The sequence below is a fragment of the Panulirus ornatus genome, chromosome 2 (assembly GCF_036320965.1).
Source record: "Panulirus ornatus isolate Po-2019 chromosome 2, ASM3632096v1, whole genome shotgun sequence".
Taxonomy (NCBI): Eukaryota; Metazoa; Arthropoda; class Malacostraca; order Decapoda; family Palinuridae; genus Panulirus; species Panulirus ornatus.
The window spans coordinates 27,605,357-27,628,233 of NC_092225.1; the positions used below are offsets into that span (position 1 = coordinate 27,605,357).

Consider the following 22,877-nt stretch of genomic DNA (forward strand, 5'->3'; position numbering starts at 1 on the left):
GGAATCATCTATGCTGACGTTTTGAAGCTTTGTTTCCATAAACTGCATGAAAGCTGACCAGACTGCTTTTCCTGTAGTTTACATAAGTCTTTTCAGTAGTTGCATGGATTGGGTGAGCCAAGAAGAATGTTATTAACATGGGACAGTGGTCAGATGACAGTTCTAGTAGCATTCATTTGCTCGTGAATCACAGCTTTCTAGTTTTCTTATTTCCTTACCAACAATCAGCACCATAACCCCGGCCTTTAGCCTGACTTTATGGGTCAGATCAAAGGTCATTGGTGTTAAGGTATACAGTGGTTTTAAGTATGGTGAAGATGCAATTGTCAAAGGTGAAGAAAATATCTATTTGTTAGGATGAAATGAATTTATGTTTAAAGAGGGGTATAGTGAAGCTGTGTTTGTGGATGGTGAAGTGAAGATGTGATTGAGACAAAAGATATGAATTCAAGTTTATTGAGGGTGTAGCAATGATGTACTTGGTGGTGTATTCCTCAATACAGAACATGATGGTGAGCTCCAGTGCAGAGGAATACATACTGCATACTAAAGACTTCCGTGGTGTAGCAGTTAACGTTCCTGACTGTGACGTATTCATGGGCTGCCCAGGGTCGAGCGCATAGGTTCGAATCCTGGTTGCGGCAGTTCGTCCACAGTCAACCCAGCTGTTCATCCACCCCTAGGTGTTGGTCGATAAAATGGGTACCTGGCTCAGGCTAGGGTATATATATATATATATATATATATAATGTATAGATAGATATATATGTGTGTGTGTTTACTGATAACCATGAGGAAACTGAAATGTGAAACACAAAAGTGCACTTGGGAACTTACCATGTTTCATTTTCCTCATGGTTATCAGCAAATACTAGATCACGCACAGCACTGTGACGTACTGCAATATATATATATATATATATATATATATATATATATATATATATATATATATATATATATATATAATTAATGAGATGGCCTTGTTTAGGGCTTCAGTTGCCCATGCCAGCTCAGCTAACATGAAAAAAATATATGCTTGAGAACAATGACATTTCTAGCCATACCTTAAAACCTTTAATTGTATTAATGGCAACAGAGATACATACCTGCCAACCCATTAGGTCTGTGCTAGTTGCTGCTCCATCCACCTCTTCCACTACAACCTCTTCTGACTGCATCAACACACTGCTATCCTCCCTTGCCTCCCTCACAGCACTGTTTTCTCCTACCTCCCTAACTGGATCTTTAGCTGAATCTCCTGCCCCAGCATCAGTATGTCTTGAAACAACAGAAGCAGAAATGGCAGAAGCAGTGAGCTGAGAGGGAGCACTAACTGAAGTTGTGATAGTTGCCATGCCAGAAGCAACAGGTGTCACTGAGGTGGTCGTTGTTGATGCCACAGTTCGCTGTTGAAATTACAAATAAAAAGAGCGTCAATACTTCTATTGATCCATTTTAAGCATAGATGTCAAAACACTTAAGATCAACATGGTTATGGTTATGAAAAAGCATACCTTCCTCCTGAAATCCAATATAATCCCTCACAATTCACATGCTCTGGCCACATCCAATGTGTAGCAAGAAGTAAAGTAGTCTGAAACTCATTCTCAATTACAGTACATTCTTGGGGGGAAGGGGGGATCCGTCTTTTCTTGTTCCCCTCCTTTTTTATTGCCTCACTCAATAGTGAACCCTTCATTTTTCAAAGAGTTTGATAACATTCCCTCACAAACAAATAACACTGCTTATAGAAGGGCTGAACCAAAATGTTTTGAGTGTGCTGTAAGAGCACATACTGAGAGAGTAATTAGTGTTACAAGTGTGAGGAAAATCTACATGAACCATCTGAGTTCTAGATAAAGAAACATCTCATCTAAAACGAAAAGAAAACTAACAAATGAATTACAAGACTTTTCTAACTTTAAAGTTGTCCCTGTGAAACATGGGGAGGCAACCTATCTAGAAAAATGAGAAGAGTTCAGTGGTAAAGGAACTTCCTAATGCATATTTGAATGTTCAAAAATTTACTGTGAATATATCAATTCAAAATTAACTTTGCCTTCTGATGGTCCAGTGGAAACAAAGCTTTCAAAATTCTCATAAGTTTCAGTAAATGAGCAATCTGGTTTTACAGTATCCTGAACAATACCAAATATTCTTTGAGAATGGAAAATGATGTAATATGTATATGAAACAGCTTCAAGTACTGTCAAATGTTAAGTGATACGTGGTAACTAGTTTTGGGATATGGCTATCGGTAGATTACTCAGCATTAAATATGTAAGATGTACTAAAGGCCTTAGGTAATTGTGGGGAGTTCAGGGATAGGTGGAGGGATTATAGGTGGGTGGAAAGGTCAGCAATAAGCATGGGCATGTTACAGGTAGGTGGGGGGAGGTCTGTGGTACATATAAATAGTCAATAGTAGGGTGTGGGGACTCAAGGTATATGATTAGTGGTGATTGTGGAGAGGTCATTGACAAAGGTGGGAGATTACTGACTGGATTGGGAAACTATAATTGGGTATGTGAAAATCATTAGTATGTGGTGCAAAATTAGTGACAGTGTGGGGTTAGTGTCTGGAGTGATGAGATCAGTGGAAGGGGCATGGAGGTTAGCAGTTGGTGAGGGGAAGTCCCTGGTAGATGTACAGAGGTCAGTGTTACATAGATACACAGAATCCAAGTGGTTGGTTTTGTATGGTCACGGGCTGGTTTTGGAAAAACGATGATAGGAGCAAGAGGGTTAATGACAGGGTGTGTGTGAAGGTCAGTGGTCTATCCATAGTAGCTTCTAAAGACACTCTCTTGAAGGGCCTCCACATCATCGCAAACTTCCATTGTTCTGTTTCAGATTCCCTTTGCTCATTTACTTTTCTTGGAAATTAAAGTAATGCATTTCCATTCTTCAGTTTTTTACTTTTTCCTACCTGTACACCATCCATCCATTCACTGTGTCTCAGACAGCATTATACTCAGAACTGTCTCTGTGCTTGCACCTAAAATTTAATCTTGTATTTACTGCACCTAAAATTTAATCTTGTATTTCTCCTTTTGAAGAATCAACTGACCACTTGCTGTCAAGACTGAAGTTCTAAAACTTCTACCATGTGTTTTTCTAACAGGCCAGATGGTAAGGGAAAGAATATTGATCAATGAGTAAGGGTGAGAATCCATCTGACCCATTAAAAAAACATATGGTGGGCATTTTGGAGTTCTAATCTGGATTTCAAAAGTGATCGATCCCCTCCTCAAACACTGGGTCACTAAATACTTGTCATCTGCGATATGAACTGGTTTCAGTTCTTTCTTTACAGTACATGTTGCCTGGTCTGAGCAGCAATTGCTTCTCCCCTTAATAGGGTGGTACTGCTTTCCTGCTGGTAGCACATCAACCATGCTTTCCAGTTATTTATTTTATTTCATTCTAACAGAAACAGACAAGACTGTGGGTAAGGTGGTTGACAGCTCATGTGTACTTTAAATGTTCTTCAAATATAAAGAAAATTACTTACAATCACATTACTAATTGTAACAAGAAGACATGTCAAAAGTTATTTGGTAAGGATGTCTACATAAGGAAGGGCAACCAATAATTAACATTTTTTTTCAGGTTATGACATCCCAAGATAAACAAAAGCTCAATCTTCAACCACTCAGTAGTTATCTAGTTAGAATATATAAATGTTAAGTTTGCGACATATGGGTCCCCTGGAAAAACACAAATTATCTACAATTAAGGAACAAGAAAGATATTTTCAAGAGCACCCAAAAATCCTTAACAATAGCAAGTAAAAATTTTCTCTTAATCCCTTTATCATATTTAACTTTTATCTCATTTACATGGGAGATGGATTCAGTGAATGTAGGCTTATACTTTTAAGGGAACTAACTTGCAGAACTGGGATCCCCAACAGCTACATGTTGGCAAAGGGCAACAAAACCTAATTTCTTGAGGCAGACTTATTACCCTTCTAACCTGGCTCATACTGCACATAATCATGAAATCATATGAAAAGACTTCACACAATAGCACTTTCAAGATCTGTAAGTACCTTTGTTTCTTCTGAGGATGCAACTGTGATAAGGATACTTTTACAGTTAACTGAAAATCACACTGAATTTGCTATTCTGAGAGATGTAGCTCTTAACAGTTACATAGAGGGAATATATATTGGTCCTATCTACACCACAATATTTCTGAATTATGAAAAGGGAACACTATACTCTCAGGCCTAAAGTTAAATTTACAGTAGTTAAAAAGGAATTCACAAGTATGGCTTTCCTCTATCAAAATAGCAAAAGGCTTGACCAACTATGTATTAAGCTTATTATACGTTGCCCTGAAGACATAGGAAAAAGTCTAGGTGGTCATGCAAGAGATCACTCATCAGGTAGTTTGACTTTCCACTTTGTCAGTACTCTTATCGTATTACTGTACCTTGTTGTATTACTCTTACACAGGTCTGCTTTGACACAGAGATGATTAGAGTGGTTTGCTACAAATACAAAAAGAGAAGCAATCACTAATTTTTCTCTACACTACATAATAATTCTAACTTGTTCAGATATATATGTATATCTTTATCTTTTACATCTTCAAGCACACATAATAGGACTACATTGGCAGAACCTTCCCAAAACATTTTGGTTGCTAATAATTTCAATGACAAGTACTTATGATCTGATGGCACTGCTCAGCATATGGTAAAGAAGTCTGAACATTATTTTTGCTACCTCATATGTGAAGCATGAGCTCTCTACAAGTACTAAGAAAACAGACAACAGAAACAAAAAACTCAAAAAGTTTTAAAAATGTTGAAATAATGGGAAACAATAAAAGACATGGAATGGACAAACATAAAATTTTAAACGATAGGGTATAGTTTGAAATCATGTGAAGAATCATTGGTACTACAAAGAATGTGGCCAAAGAGCAACTATTGTGAGAAAATTAACCCTAACTTCTTCCATGATAGTGTCTCCATGGGATACTCAGAATAGGGAGTCCTCTACTAATTGTCAAAACTTACCACAGCTAAAAATTTTTGTCATACCACTGATTATCCTTTTCCTGATCTGTATATCATCTATGCATTTTTTCCAAGTTTTTCCAGCCTTATTGATAACAGCAAAACAAGCAGTATATATGCCAAGATCTTCTGTATACCTTCCCATTCATCATGAATCTAACTAATGATTTTAATTCTCCCTATTTCCTTAATTTACACTTCCCCCCAACACTCAGGAGGCTGTCATCTTCAGTCAAAATAGTTTTTATTCATGAATTCTTTATGCCAAAAAGTTTTAAAACCTTTCCTTATTTTATCATCAGACCAAAATTTCCTTTACCAACTTCTATACCTAATTTGTTTGAATTCCATTTAATTTAAGGACTAAAAATTTAATCAAATCCTTATAATCATTACATGAACTTCAATTTTTTAACTTCAGCTTGTGTTAGCACAATCATTCCAAAGATTATCATTACCAGTGTAGCTAACACAAATCAATGCTGTACGTTTGCATTACTGATATATTTCTACCCAAACTGCGGAGACTGTTGGCGTTTAGTTTGCATCCAAGAGGCAAACAGCAACTCTAAATGCCAGTATCTCACCACAGTTGCCATTATGGGTGCTGCCAAGGGTCCCAGTTTTCCTGGTAAAGATTTAAACTCCTGAGTATTGGCCTCTAGACTTGATTCAGCATAGTGAAGGGGGTGTGCTGCAAGCGGGAGTCCCCCATCTATAGTTTGGAGTGGAGGTAAGGGAGACTCTGCCCCGACCCCAATGCCCCGCACGCCCAGGTCTAGCTGTGACTGTCGATTCTGGAAAATAACAAATTACCTTAGTTCTCTCTAGCTGTGAGAATCTAGCGGAAAGTATACAGAGTGTTCAGTTATCAGCTGGTTTAGGGACTTGGTTTGTCATGTCAGGAACATTTCAATCTGTGTATCTGAGTAAAGTGTCATTTACCTCTTTCAGCAGGATACTTTGGGAAGAATCTTCCCAAAACACTTAGGTAATATACAACTCTAAGTTATACTTATATCTCTTGATTCTTTTGAGCCTAGGCTATACATTATATATCCAATTTATTTAACCTGATGATTGAAAACAGAATATCCTTAAACAGTACCAGAAGTAGTAAACCAGAGCACATAAAAAGCCAACTAAAGTATCTACATCATCTAGCATATGAATAATAATTTGAAATGAGATTTTTGGGCAATGTTCCTAAATGGCAATTAATACTTACAAAGCTGGCATCTTGAAGTATACATCTATCCCTTCCACATAACACAGATATTTATAGTTATCATGGTGTTCATACTGAATACCACCATCCTGTATAAATTTTCTCAGTAACATCTACACTGCAACCTCACTTGGGTATGTCCCACAAACCAACTCTTTTCATGCTCTTTTACACTCAATGTCATTCCCCATTTGTCCATCATTCCTTATTCAGAAAACTTGAGCCTTCTATTTCTTTAGTTATGTTACCTTACCTGATGAGCTGGAGTTATTACGTAGACATCAACTCTCCTTTCATTTGTTAAAAGCTTCCATTCCTAAAGCACAATCTACACATGCTTGCATCACAAGAGAGGTGATGGATACAAGAATCAATGTGTAAAACTGACTGATGAATGTATTAATCACTACCAGAGAAACTGAGACAATATGTAAAATATCAGCAATGCAACAATAAACGGGTAAGTAGGAGACTTGTATGAGCTTCCATGCCTCTCAATAAATCTTTTTTTTCATGAGTTGATGTGCTTACCAGTTAACTATCAATCAAAAGGAACATGGCACAACAGAAGGAAAAGATTATCTAAATACCAGTCACTGGTAATCAAGGACCAAGTCAACTAAGACTGCCATGACTGAAGTACTGAGTGACAATAAAACCTTTCAACTTACTCGATGAATCTCATCCGAGATGGTCTCCAGATTGGCGAGAGCCTGAGAGTAAGTTAGTTTGGCTCTGGCAACACTCTCCTCTAACTGCCGCACCTGTTGCTTCTGGGCTTCCAACTGTTGGTTAACTGCTGCTTTCAACTCGAAATATGGCCTGTAAGTGGTAGCCACACTCAGTCTGAATAATGACAGCTACTGCATATCACTTAGGCAGTGATATGTGTCTTATATTTGGCTAAAATTTATTGAGATCTCTAACATCAATACTGGTGAAATCTATAAGTCTGGGAAAAAAGTACTGAGTGCTAAGATCTCAAGAGTCAGCATAATATTTCAGCTGAAACCATGCTGTGAAAGTACAGAGTGAAGAGACCTGATCAAAAATATTGATCTTAGCTGACCTTCCTTAAGACAATCATGGAGTAAAACCTAACTGTAACTAGCTTAAACGCTTATGCTATAATACTTCTAACACACGTGACACTAATTCTTAAACATGCCTGTACCATCCTGTGCAGAAGAACCTTAGAAAATTATAAGTAATCTGTATGATTTTAACAATCTTTTATCAAAGCTATCAACAACTGCTTGGCTCACATATGAGTACCTAAGCTTATGCAAGAAGCATTATACCGCAAGAATTCATTATGATGATCCAACAAGGTCTGACAAAAATTATGCTAATATTGGCCATATATAATAAACTCATACTGAAATACTCCAAAAAATATTATTTCTCCCTTGATTTGAGTGAGAGACTGCATAAGTTGGTGACAGTCTGGAAAAGTGTGTGAAAGAAGAAAGTTGAGAATAAATGTGAATAAGAGCAAGGTTATTAGGTTCAGTTGGGTTGAGGGGCATCTTAATTGGGATGCAAGTTTGAATGGAGAAAAATTGGATGAAGTGAAATGTTTTAGATATCTGGGAGTGGACTCAGCAGCGGGTGGAACCATGGAAGCAGAAGTGAGTCATAGGGTGGGGGAGGGGTGAAGGTTCTGAGAGCAATGAAGAATGTGTGGAAAAATGGGTATGTTTGAAGGAATCCTAGTTCCAACAAAGTTATATGGTTGCAAGGCATGGGCTATAGATAGGACTGTACAGAGGAGGGTGGATGTGTTGGAAATGAAATGTTTCTACTTTTGAAAAGTAAAACCAATAATTCAGTAAAGGATTTCTACTACCTCTCCTAGTCATTTGCCACAAAACGTAGGGTAAATTTAGGAGGAATTTCTTGGGGGAAAAAATGGAAAAAAAAAGAAAAAATTTCCCTTTTGTAAAGTAGAAGATATGGCATGTACACCATCTTTGCCTTAAAAGGCTCAAAAGCTAAAGCTATAATAACTAGACAAGCAAAACCAGAAAACTTTTAGACCTTTACTGAAATATTTCTTTTTATCACTTATGGTGTATCATTGATTTTAAAATCTAGCAAAAAATACAGAACCATGATGGCAGAACCCTGGAGGATATTCTGACGAGTCTGCAGCTGGTTTTCATTTAAAGTTTTGGGGAATCAAACAAGTGGCTTAAGGGGGTGCTTCTTCTTGAGCAAATTGCAATAACTTCTGGTGGTGCATACATATAAATTTAACTGTATTCTAAGGGGTTGGATAAATAGATGATTGTAGTAGTTACATGAATTTGAAAATTCAAAATGTATTTTCAGCAAAAGTTGGTGCAACAGAAGCAAAGACATCAAGGAGATTTAAGAAAGACAAGGAAACTACTGGAGGTTTAAAGAAAAAAGAAAGCTATCATAAAGGAATCATTTTAAGCCATCAAGTGTGACAAATTGTGAGAGTTTGTAAGAACTAGTGATAAAGAATGAAGCAAAAGTCTGTAAGAGTAGAACTGTTCATAAGGTACAAACAGTTGAAACACATTTTCTGAAAAATAATGCTAGGTTTAGAGTCAAAATAATAAGGATTAAGGATATCAAAGGAATATACAGTATTGTAAAAAGGGTAATTGATGAATGAATGACAAGCAGTTGAAGTGGTGGTATATAATACACTTATTGAAAGAAGAGATGTAGGTAGACTGCTAACTAGAATGTGGCTGAGAAAAGTGAGTGGGAGTATGTACAGAAGGCTGAAAGTTAAATGGGATGATAAAGTGTTGTTAATCTGTTTTGTTATTCCACTTCATGTCCTAATTATATCACTGTGAAACTTTAAGGGATTTCAAGGGGTCTTAGGCAGAGATTCCGTTCGTTATATAATGACACTTGAGCTGATACATGAATTAACCTAGCCCTGAATTACTATCGCAAAAATGGAGGTCCTACTGTAACAAAATTTTCAATCATTTTTTTTTCCTCAACTAAGGGACACAATAACTCAGAAAAACAAAACTATATACTAATATTAAACTATCTATGTCCCAGATGAGCAATGCAAATACCATGGAAATTTCCAAGGATTGCAAAAATGGAATATTTGATGAAAACCAGGATTTGGGGATGGTCAAAATAACAAGGAATTTAAACCTGAGAAACAAAAATGGGAAAACTAAACTTAAAATGAAATATGTTAACCAAAATAACATCATCCATCAAATTTATCTAGAGTGAACTAAAGTTCAAATTTTTCCACTTAAAATACAAATAATCTACCACCAAAGACATATCATACTACACTCAAGCGCTCTACACTCTCATTCCATGATGGGCTTGCTCAATCTTACAATTGTGAAATCATAATGTCATGGTTTTCACTGAACAAAATGCTAGTAAATAACAGCTGTTGATGAGTACAGCTATGATTCTACTGTCTCATAAATCTGCAGTTAATCACTTTAATCATCAAATAAGCTTTGTAAGGAATACTTATATGTTACTAATGTTGTCGTGGTTTCATTCTTATTTTCAGGTGAGCACTATTTGCTAAGTAAAAGTCAATGATATTTCAATCAAAATGTAATTAATCCAATTAACCTGTTTTGCCTCAGGTGTTGCTTTCCCACAAAAAGTGTGAAATGATGAATGTGTCTATTGTTTAGTTAGTAAATCTACTACCATTACAAGCAGTGTTTAGTACAGTTTACTTGTGAAACCTTGGGAGCAACTACAGTTAGTGGCATTTCCCAAAAAGAATTTGCCAATCTTTTCACCATATCTCTGGTAATACTACAGGCACTGCAACCTTGGTGTATTACAAGGCAATCCCTCACCCAAAATCCATAACTATACCTGGATGCCATCGAGCAATACACTAATATATGTCCAATGCTCTACTGTCATTATCTTATTATCATATGATATATTCTATACTCTTTCATACCTGATTAGACCATTTCCCCTCTTTGAAAAACTTTTCATCCAAAAAACATCAAGCAAATCCTTGTGGAATCAGACTGAAATTTTAGTTTCAAAGGTTCTTCAGCACAAGATAAATGGGCAGTTCCAAACAATTCTAGTGAGAACAATTTACATGTACACTCTGCATAATAAACGACTTAGTTCTCTAAGTTATCTAAAAGCATGTCAGTTATACAGTTTAGATAGTTTCTCTAATCAAAAGCTCATTAATGATTTAATAAAAGGGCTACTTGTCTTTATTTCATAACTCATCCTCTCACCTATATAAGATCATTGTAAATCATGAATACCACATGAATCCTAGGCCTTAGCTCAGATTAAATTAACAAAGAAAAGTAATGAGATGACTTTTGCCCTTTCACAGTTAATGACCATCAGGGGAATGGACCAAGGGTTTTTATAAATAATGGCGATCAGTTAAGACTGGCAAACGATGGAAATGGAATGAGGTGTTTTTATAAATAATAGCAATTAGTTAAGACTGGCAAAACTGTCACACAAAAGCTAGGAAGCAAAGAACTGACATCAAAGGTCTGTCCCAAAAGCTAAGGAACTGTGGGGGATCACAGCATGGGTACTTAAAATCAATCCTTCACTGTTAAAATATGATTTGATATATTCCTTGGGAAATATCATTACAGAATGATTAGTTATAACACTTAGCACAAATTCTAAAACTCTAGTGCATGACATTTATGAATCAACACAGTGAAAAATTAAGGTAACAAAGTCAAAAACCAAAAGTTAGTGATCTCGTTTAAATACAAAAGATAATACTGTAAGACACACCAAAATGCAACTAAACAAAAGCAGGTAAACCAGGGCCAGACTTTGGCTGCTCCTCCAATAAAATGTATAACATGCTTATCACTTCTGCCACATTCTTCTATAGCTTATTAATCCAATCTAATCACTGTAAGTCTCTATCAATCTCCTAATAAGCTAAGTTAAAGCTTAGTTATCATAATTCATAACGATCAATGGAATGAGAATATCACCCTGCCAACACTAATCAAAGTGGAACAACTTCACAATTTCCACAATCTTTATTGGCAGTGCTAATCTTTTTCCTTAATGTCATCATACTATAATATTGAAATCAAAGTTACTTGCTTCATCTACAATTATGAAAGAGATTACAGAGCATATGTTTAAATAGATTTTATCTGCAACGGTAATCTAATAAAATTTATAAATACATTTCCAATCACAGGTATAATACTTTCAACAATTTTATGATGCATGTCCTGTAAAGTAAAGTTTTGGTTCCAGACACTCCCTTCTGAGCCTTGTACGGGCAAGGTAAAGTACTACAGGCATTCAGCCCCTTTCCCGGGAGTACAGTATATCGACAACACTTCATATATAAGCAGTCTTCATACAAATTATACTAAGTAACATATACACAGCTAATGGCTGTTCTGGTAGTTAGTAATTAATAACCAATGCAAAAATTAATGCCATAATTTGCCATACAGATGGATTTATACTGTCTTGAGCCCTCCATACCATCCAACCACCCCAACGGTATATGTATCCAGTTGTATTAAAGGAAGAAGTGGGTGTGGTGGTGGCAAGATCATCCTTTCTAAACTTAAAAATGAGACTACTAGGAACTATCATTAATTACTTAGCATGCCATTATAGTAATTACATAGGCTTGATAACAATGTAGGTGTAACATTCACGAGTTTCTAATGAATTTCTACATCCATCAATGAACATCCTTCACTAAGTATATTTATAAGTATTTTCTGCACTTGTATGAGGCTAAATAAACAGCAACCTAGCTGTCTAGCAAACTAATCAATTTTGCTCAGAATACAGTGCACTGTCTTCAAAGCTTGCTGTCTGGCAAACTAGTCAATTTTGTTCAAAATATAATGGACGATCTTCAAAAAGAGCCATTTCATGTCTTCATTAACCCAACCATGACAAACTCATATCTATCAAGTTGTAATAAAAGTACGTTTAATTTTAAAATTCCATATTCTTATGATAATGAAAAAAATCTGAAGTATACTTGGTCTACTACTATCCCTTAGATAATGAGTAGAAGTGTTGTAGTAGTGCTAGTACAATGCACTTAAAAGTGCAGGAGTCAGGCTCGAGTGTCAATGAGTTGCCAATGCACGTTTTATTAATTCAACTACTATGAAAATCTGATTATTGAGTATCGTCATATTCCATTTTACATAATAAATCTTTTCTTGTAACCAATGATATTCATTGATAATTTTTCCATACCAAAAAAATCAAATAAGTTTGTAATATCACCAACCACACTAGCCAAAGACAGTGCTGTTGAGCTGGCAGGCACTGGCAAAACAGGCTCCACTTGTGCTAGAAACACCTTCCACTGCCTCATTTTGGTCAACTTTCCAAGCTGAAAGAGTCAATGTCCATAAAGTTACTCTCCACATGACCAGAAGGCAGATCATCAAGTTATTCAGGATCATCATCTGTCTGACCCTCTAAACCTAGCTAAAACTACTCAATTTGTTTCCTAGAAAACTCTGAAAATGTTTAATTTTTTTTAAGGTTAGAGACTGACTGATTGAAGGGAGAAATTATTGTGCACTGCCAATTTGCCTGCCATCCAGGCCCAACACATAGCCTTGAAACAGGTGTTAAACTCACTGGATGTACTTAAGTCTAGAGAAGTTGCTTGCTTCATGTAACTTGGTGTCTGGAGTTAAAGTGTTAAATGTAATCATGTTTGTAGTACTGGTGTTTTTTTTACTTCATATGCAAATGGTAAAGAACTTTCACTTAAGAGATGTACAAGCAATAATGGATGAAACAATACATGAAATGAGGGTGAGATGGACAGAGATGTTAAGTGTAAATCTGGTCCCATTCAGTTGTGGAAGGCCTTGAAGTAATCCCCAAGTTAAAGATCAAACCCTGTGGATGATGCCTCAACAAAATATCCTGCCTTCTGATTTCCTTAAGCATGTAGCTGTTTAGGGCATGAAAGTCACATGTGGATGAAGGACTCTAGTCATCTACTCTGCAAATTCTTACTAAAAAACTTCCTAGTTCACAGAAATGTACCTGGAGTGGCCAGCACTAAAGCGAAGACCAAAAAGGCCGTGAAAAATTACAAAGGCTGATTTTCCTTACAACGAAGTTTCTGTCTTTTATTCTTCTGTTCTGACAAAGTTAGGTGCAGGGGCTATTTCCTATGAAAGCTGAGCTAGCATGGTTAAATGCATGTCTCACCCACAGCCAGCTTGGATATTCTTATATCAGTCTACTTCAGGTATCCATTCATTGTCTTGTTCCAAAGGGGTGAGCAGCTGGGTTGGCTGCAAGCCAACTGCCCTGCCCATGATTGACTGATTATCTAAAATCATCTACTATGCTGGGTCTAGAATTCAAAACCTTGTGGAACCAAAAGTGATTTGTAGTCAGAGGCACTAAGCACTACACCAAAAAAACTGTAATTTGCTTGCTGCCACTGAATACTATATATTTTTCCTGACAGATGTTTCTTTGTTTACTTTGCTCAAAAACAGTTTCTGTTGTAATTTCGTATCTGAACAATGATCCACAGTCAATTTAGGGACAACAGAGTTAAGCCCAGGTGAGATTACATCAAGGCAAGGCACTTTACTTGACCGTTGCTTCATTGCTATAATATATTTTTCCAAAGACCAAAGAAAACCAGGGAAATCAGAACTATGGAATTAATGAGGGGCACAAAACTTATGTTCATCTCTTGTTCTTATAACTATATATTATATATATCATATATATTTATATATTTATTTATATAATGTATTTTTCCAAAGACCAAAGAAAACCAGGGAAATCAGAACTATGGAATTGAGGGGGACAAAACTTATGTTATGTTCATCTCTTGTTCTTATACAACATATTACAGTAATGAAGATTATTCCATAAACTATACGTAAAAGTTTCTAAGTACTTACTGTCTTTTCAAGCTTGTGTAAATGAACCCTATAGGTTTTTTGATGAACCTTGGATAAAGTAATTCTGTATGCCAGGTGCAGAAGACAAGAGGTGATATCTTTCAGATGGCAGAGTCAATATGACAGTGATCTATTTACACTGGGTATCAACTGTTAACTACCAGTAGTAATTTTGCTCAAGGTAGGACAACTATAATTTGTTTAGGGCAAATTTCTCATATAACGTGTTGCTGACATGCATCCCAGAGGAAAAGAGTGCCTGCACTATCTTAGACTTGCTGTCAGGCTCAGAAAACTAATGCATGATATGCTTGTCTGTTTGGTGGCAAAGGCCTATATGAAGGATTGTGCCACGAGTGTGGCCCTGGTGTTGCCAGCCAGTTGAGGACCTACTTGCAGCAGCTGGTGAGGACCTACTTACAGCAGCTGCAGCTGGTGCATCCTCACAAGGTTATTCATTTGCAACAGGCTGCGACGTGCATTCAAACTTGGGGGAGAAATAAAAGTGGTAAAATAAATAGAAGTCAAGATGCAGGCAGTAAAGTTCTCACCTACTAAGGGAGGGAAAAGCTATAAATGAAAATCATGGCTAAAAAGACAGTAACAAATATCATACAACAACATCAAGACTTGAGCTGGTTCAGCAGTTTCTTTGCTGCTGAACCTAGGACCCACTTGGCACAGTAACACTCAAGACAAGGAGTGGGAGCAGGCACTCAACTATTAAACATTCAGTCTACCTTAACATTAAAAAAAATAAATATATAAATAAATAAAATCACCAACACATAAGCACTTTTTTCTAGATGAATGACCTTGATGTTGCCTCATGAACATACAGTATTCACTTCATTCAGTCTAAAATTTTACATGTGCTACAATTCTTACATAACATAAATCTACTGAGTCATATATATGTATAAGGTTATCTACACAATTCCTTGAGTTCAGCAGATAATAGAGAGAAACATAGCTGAGTAACTATAACTGCTTAATGTCAATAAATTTCTGTTTATCAATATTCTATAAGCCTTTCCCTCCCTGAGAGCAGAATTGTTCATGCAAAACCTCCTCCATACACCATAATCTTTGAAAATCTGTATAGTTCCACCATTATGGTATCCCTCTCACATATAAGTATACTTCATTCTACCCAATCCTACTTCATGAGTGTAACTGTCTGGACAAAACCATTTGCAAAAGAGTTTTGGAACTTCTAAAGGTGTCAGCTTTAGTGTTTGGCTTATGAAGCACTTTGTATCTGAAAAGCTTTATGAGTATCATGGCAGAAAAGCTTCATTAAAGCCAAGGATATGGTGGAAAGAGTGACTATATATTTATGAAAGAAGCTGTAAATATATACTAAGGAAATGTCAAGATTAAAATGAATGAAGGAAACTTGGCACAAGCCATTCTGCTATACAGAAGGAAAAGGTCTTTAAGATATTAACCATTTTGCCTAGCTTAAAAAGGGCATAAAAATTCTCTGCAGTGTTATGAACTACCCTTACATGACAAGGTCTTGAAGACTGCTGACCCTTCAGTTCCTGCAGTATTAAGTCATTGTCACACAACTACTCTCTCACTAATCATATCTTTTGAATGCTGATCATCTAGTAACAATATCATTCCTTTTAACCCTACAATCAATTTTACAGGTTCACTGTGATTTTTCACAACTCTAATATCACAGTATTACATTAGTTGCAACACAACCCTATAATTTTAAGCAAATGTCAAGTAATGGATTGAAATATCATGTCTATGTATCTATAATCACTAACTTTGCATTTATACGGGATGGTTCAAGTGCATACAACCTCTCATCACGTCTTACCTCTCTGACGTCCATAACTTGATCCTTGTATGTTGAAGACAATAAAAAGTTCCAAGTATGTTTTTTTAACTGTAAATCTGCACACTAAATTCATTTATCATGTGAGATTTACATCTCTATTCATGACTCCATCCTCACACACAAGATGCCTTCACTGCATACAATTAGCAATCGTTTCCCTGGCATCCCCATCGGCATTACGTCTAGCCCTTAAGATTCACTTATTGTATCTTTCCATCTATTGCATGGCCTGACCTTTCTCTACGCCTTTTAGACTGTATTTGGTATCGTCATAAACCTATCATTAGCTTAAACCCTTTCACTGCGCATCTTGTCCATTGAGTTACCTGCCCCAAGTGCATAAAAAATCCACCTTTTCCCCCATTATGGAATGTCTCTAATCACATATCAGTGGGGGATAAAAAACTGCAGTATACTTTTCTTCATATTGGTGTGGGTTGGTGGTGAGTGTCGGACGTGGGAACCCTGGAAGGCAGCGCAAATCCTCCTTATCTATTATGATGATTATGGTTTTTATTTGGTTTGATTTCATTCTACATATACTGATGTATTTACAAACTTTCAGGTTTTCCCTATGCAAATTTCACACATTCTACACAAATCATTTACTTACTTCTTATGTATTTTACACAACTTTCATATTTCATATGCATTACTTGCATATCTACACATCAGTACACAGACAAAGCATCATCCACATGAATAAATAAAAAAATTATTTTTCATAAAAATATAAACAATAAATGTAAGTGACATTATGTCTTTTACTACTTGTCAACAGCAGATGCTGCATACATCTGCCTTCCCACAATGACTTAGGTATGCATTATTTGATCATCTACAAGTAGATGACTATGATGTATGATATATTTTCTAGCTTAGTTGTTAGGTTGCCAGTGGCACCTATGGATATGTTATGAAATCGAAGAATCAAAAAATGAACAGCAAAACACCAAAGCCACGATGGTGGCTCAGAGCACTCTAAATATGATTTTTGGCTATCATATGCTTCACATAATAATCACACAACAGGGGCAATAAAAAGATGATAATTTCATCCTTTATCATCTAACATTCCATCATCTATGACAACCTCTACTTTCTTTATGAAGTCTGTTACCTGCCTCTGTTATGTTTTAACACAATAAATCCTTATGTTCATCCTGCTAGATCAGTTCTTACTCTTTTTAATCTTTTCTGGCTATGATAATAATCAACTCAGTTTTGTACACCTATAAAACATGGATGTGTAAAATTTTCTTTCACATTTTACTCCTTTATACATGCAATACAATCTCTATACATTCTGATTTTTTGTTGCAGTATCTTCATTCCACAGTCTAAGAATACGCTGCATAAAGATGTTCATGTATCCTTCTTTAGTTCCCTTTAACTTATCCCATGTTCTTATATTGTATGATCTACTTCATATGTTTTATCATATATCCCTGATCTCACTCTTATTCACCCAAATAAACTCACAAATACAATCTAATTATATTTCATATCTTTGATCATAACCTAACACTTAAAAAACTTAATCCATTCCACACTGTCATATGAAACTTCTTCATAATATTCTACCACCTTAGCCTAATGTCTTCTGTACTATTTGCTAAATCATTCTCAGCTCCATGATGCATTACAAAACATTTCTTTTCCTTAATGAACTCATTGTTCAACTTTACTTCCAGGCATCAATTCTTTTACTCAAAGGACTCAGTGTTCAACTATACTTTCAAGTCACCATTTCTTTTTCTCAATGAACTCAATGTTTAACTTTATGTCTAGGTTGTCAATCACCCTTTGATTCATAGCACTTTCATACACTCCCCTAGAGGAATCATAATATCCATAATCAATGTTTATTTGGTGGTGGGTACAAACAGAGGGAGATTAAGAAAATCTGATATCATTAAAGGAGGATATCAAAGGAAGAGAAATGATGGAAAGGTAGCATGGAAATAGTGCAGCTATTTAAAAATGACATGTTCTTTCTTGCATCTCTCTCAATTCTAAAATGAGTATGGGAAGCCTTTATCTAGATAAGGATTGCTGGGATCCTAAAAGATGTTGAAGCCTTTTCCTTTCCTCTGCCTCTGTGAGTTGTTCATAATTGCTGCTATTAAACTTTATATGTAAGCTTTCATGCATGACACTCATTTTTATTGTTTCCAAATATGAGTTCATCCTTAGTTTACCAAGTCTTATTCAAGTAAGAAGTGGAACATGAAAACAACTTTGAAAATCATCAGTTAAAACCAATATATGCATGCAAAATGACAGGAAAGTATTACCTGGACTTTGCAATAGCTCTCTTCAGCTCTTTCTGAAGAGCTTTGACCCTGGTCTCAGCCTCATGGTAGAGCGCTGATGTGCGACGGTGTTCAGCTGCACTCTCTATTTTCTCACGCTCAGCATCATTCACCTAAACATAAGATAACTGAGCCACTGTCAAAAATGTATTGAGCTTTATGAAACACTGAGGGATATGGTCAAATAATACAAGACAAAACAAGTACATATGAAAGATCTGTTTGTGAGGAGAGGACTGCAACTTCAGGACGTGGCCAAACAATGTATAAAGATAAGGCTCCAAAAGGGAAGGTGCAGCCAAACTGTATTTTAGGAGGGTAACGTTCATTGTTAAAATATGAGTGAAAATAGGAATGCACACTAAAAATTATTACATGAATGCTAGTGCAGGTTGTGGTCAATCACTGTTAAGAAAGAGAAATGATAATGGTGGATGTGCTGAAGTGTCTGAAATATTTGTGAGGAGAAAAAAAGAGTGATGCAACAACAAGACTCCTTAATGGAACTCATGCAGCTCTGAAACCTCACTCTAAAGCAATAAAATAATGAACTCCTTTAGAACAAAAAGGTGCTTGAAGATATTACTCTTTACTGTCCACAGATGATGATACATCCTTGCAGATGGTGACTTCTATTTACAGTGTAATTGCTTACGGATGAAGTCCAAAAATATAAATCCTACTTTCATGAAGCTTCTGCAGTGCTCAGGAAGCCAAATACATATTTATATTTATGTGATAATTTTATTGTATTATCCCTGGGGATTGGGGAGAAAGAATACTTCCCATGTATTCCCTGCATGTCGTAGAAGGTATCTAAAATGGGTGGGAGTAAATGAAGTCCTGGAATCTAAACACTTTTACAACATCTTTACTATCTAAAATACTTAATTTTGCTTGATAAGGAGGACTGGTTGACAACTAAATCATCATCACTATTCTTATCTATGGTTTCAAAGGAGCCTAGATTATCATTAAAGACTCAAAGGAGCCTAGATTATCATTAAAGACATTCTCTCAGTATATCCTCAAATGCTCCAATCTTTAGGCCATGTCTCCTCACTTCATAATGCATTATGATGAAATGATGCATTTTGCTGATATACCCCATCTGGCAGCGATGCAAAATATACCTACGCAACAGCAGCACCTCTCGAAAGGACAATAAGAGCCAGTCTATCATGGAAAATTTCAAAAGATGATGAAATCTATTATCATGCATAGCTGATGCTAACATGGGGAATCAAAAAATTAGTGCTGTGTAGAGCCACTGAAGACAGTGAATGCATTAACTACGTGTAAGCAAAAGATGAATGAAAACAATTTTGCAAAACTCTGTTCAAGAAGAGAGGTGCAATGTGCAAGCTGAGGTGAAGAGAAAAGGATAAAAATGATGGACAGACTTCCATCAGAGGGACTGAAGGTGAAAAAGTGGGAGGGTAGAGGAGGAGGGAAAATGTATAAAAGACAGATGTATCTAAATACATGATGTTATGAAGCTTTTACCCTCAAACCTACCAATTCTTCTACTAATAGAGCCAATCACTCAAAAATCTACATATAATGCCTGAACTTTATTACCTAACTCCCCACTCATATTTCATAACTGAGTCATGTATCTCTGCAGAGCTATAAGCTTCTAAAGCCTTGCTACCATCCCTTGTCCTATATCTTCACTTTGTTATTACAGCTGCAACAGTTCTATCAGCAAACTTTCTTCAGGTTCTCAAAGACTTAAGCTTTTGATACCAAGAGTGTAATAATTGATCTATCTTCCTTATAAGCAATGGAAATGTGCCAATCAATCTATATCCTTTATTTCCACTAGCCATTTTTCCACATGAAAGTATGACTTAAAAGTGAAACTTCTATGAGTACCTCCCTCACAAAACTGGGATTTAATATCATCATATCATTTTCAAAAATCTTACCAGCATACTTGTACGTTTCACCTTTCCATTCATTTTCATATCTTCATATTATGTATGTATACACCTACAAGTCACTCTTTACTATTAGTGGTATCAGCTACTCTTGGTTACACTGCAAGAGAGAAGTCACCCTTGGTAAGGCTGTACAGTACAATCTCGTCAAAGAATTCACTTCAAAGGAGTCTACATTCACCTGCTACTAGAAGTAGTGCTGCTTTGGGCTGCAGGAGCCTTTAAAAAGGTCTTGGGATAACATCAGGACTTTTTCATAAAAAGTAAATATCTATCTAACTACATCTCTGATGCCCATTCATTCCAGGAATCCCCATCAAAGGGGTGGCCATGGCAAAAGTCTCCACTTATCCCAATCCTTACATGACTCTCTTGTATAAAACTATAAACAAAATAACACTTTACTATTCCTTATCTGCATATGCTCATGCTACTGCTATACTCCTTCATTTTACTTTTGTCAAAAACTTACATCCTAAAGACATATCTCCTGTACTTCTTCCTTCCTCATATTTAGAAGACACTCAGAGGAAAAAACATAAACTCATGTGTAACTGATTAGGCATGATGCAAGGTGGAATAGGAAACAGCATCCCCTCAGTCACCACACCTTGGATGTGGCATGATTGAGCATCTCTTGCCAGGTCTGGTCAAAGGTGCAGCCTTTTTGCATGAGGCCCTCTTCAGCCAGGAACACCATCTCCCGTGCAGCAGCATGCTGGCTCATGGCACGCTCATAGCGAACAGCAGCTGCCTGGGTCTCCCTAAGAGCCTGTGGTCATTTTATAAAAACAGAACATATATTAACATTATGAGATACTAAAGCTAATGCTTGATGACTAACGCAGAGAGATATGAAGGGATTATGCATGCTAGAATACTGCACATTAAAAATATACACTATATTACATTAACAGCTGAAAAAATTATAGCATCTAGTAACATAATTATGTCTAACTTCCTTTGATGTGCTTTTACCAATTACTCAGCAAAGGTAGCTAATGCAATTTCCTTGAAGTAACCCTGTACTTTTACAACTCCAAGCATTTTTTCATGCTAACATGTCTCTCATACAAACAATCACGCAACTCTACTTCTTTACTTCTTTCTTGGTCTGCCCTTCTACTTCATTCTTTTGTGGTCCACAAAGCATCTTAGTCATCCTTTTTTGAGCTCTTTTCCCATCTACATGAGATATCAGAACCCCATCCTTCACTCTCTCTATCTTTCAAGCAACCTTTCCTCCATTCTGTATCACATCCTAAGTTCCATATTTTTCAAATTACAAACTCTTCTTGCTCCACATATAAACCTTGAAAAATCATAAAATATCCATTTCCACTACTTGTGCTTTCCTTGTCAGCTGAAGAAATGTTTCATTCTTATACATCCCTCACTAACATTCATACCTACCATGTCCTTCCTCAAAGTGCTTGCAAACATACTCAGCATTCAGCATGCAACATAATATATGTGAATTTCCTTTGCTATCAAAACTACAATTGTTATCTAAATATCTGATTTTCTCAAATCCCTCCAAACAAATGCCGTTTACTCATATCGTAAACACTTATTTTTCAGACAAAAAACTATAACTGATCATATCACACACACTTATCTTTCTGATAAAAAACAAAAAAAAATAAACTAATGGCTACACACTGAAACAATGACACTCCTAATGCTATTCCCCCTCAATACAGTCCTAATTCAATTCTTTGCAACAGCATAAAAGTCTTCCCATCCAAATCACTCAATGACTAACCACCAATCTCTATCAATTCTTTGCAGCAACATAAAAGTCTTCCCTCCCATCCAAACCACTCAATAACTAACCACCATTCTCTAAGTAAATCATAAAGTTTACCCTTGCTTCACATTTCAACAATCTGTACTTAGGGATGCCTTTAACCTTAACAAATGTCATGATGAGCACAAACAAGTACCCTTCCAACACTGTCTTAAACACCACCATATACATACAAAGTGAGCTCTTGGCAGATATGGGTGAATATGAAAGTGAATTATGAAAGATGGGTGATCATCAGTGCTTATGCAAGAGGCCATGAGAAGAAAGATCATGTGAGGCAAGTGTTTTGGGAACAACTGAGTATGTATGTCTGCAGTTTTGATACAAAAGACTGGGTATCATTGATGGGTGATTTAAATGCTGTGAGAAATACACGAGTTGAGGATATAACTGTGTGTCATGTGATATTCAGAAAGGTGAATGGAAATGTTAACAGCTAGTAGAGTTGTGTGCTGAAAAAGGTCTGGCGACTGGGAATACCTGGTTTAAAAATTGGGACTTACACAAGCATAAATATTTGAAGAGAAAAGATGGTCAGTGGGCATTACTGGATTACACACTAATTGACAAGCATGCATACGAGAGACTTTAGATGTAAATGTACTGACAGGGGCAGCTTGTAGGATGTTTGATCATTGCCTGGTGGAGAAGAGAGTGAAAATTTCTAGAGGTTTCCAGAAAAAAGTTTAATGAGTGAGAAGAGTTGTGAGTGTAAACAAGATTGGAAAAGAGACTTGTGTGAAGAAAAACTTGAGTGTAGAAT

The 22,877-nt window shown here is 36.2% G+C and overlaps 1 protein-coding gene across 3 annotated transcripts in view; it reads right to left on the minus strand.

The window, feature by feature from the left end:
• LOC139754921 (uncharacterized) overlaps positions 1 to 22,877 on the minus strand; it is a 51,670-nt gene that overhangs the window by 15,686 nt on the left and 13,107 nt on the right. Inside the window, exons 5-11 of one of the 3 annotated variants that reach the window (XM_071672756.1) lie at positions 20,915 to 21,076; positions 18,344 to 18,474; positions 14,610 to 14,675; positions 6,935 to 7,085; positions 5,623 to 5,832; positions 1,110 to 1,409; positions 541 to 679 (exon numbers count right to left, since the gene is read on the minus strand). In XM_071672756.1, coding sequence (XP_071528857.1) covers positions 541 to 679; positions 1,110 to 1,409; positions 5,623 to 5,832; positions 6,935 to 7,085; positions 14,610 to 14,675; positions 18,344 to 18,474; positions 20,915 to 21,076 — 1,159 coding nt within the window. The remainder of the gene's footprint in view (positions 1 to 540; positions 680 to 1,109; positions 1,410 to 5,622; positions 5,833 to 6,934; positions 7,086 to 14,609; positions 14,676 to 18,343; positions 18,475 to 20,914; positions 21,077 to 22,877) is intronic. The other 2 variants (XM_071672752.1, XM_071672746.1) reach the window with 2 other exon arrangements.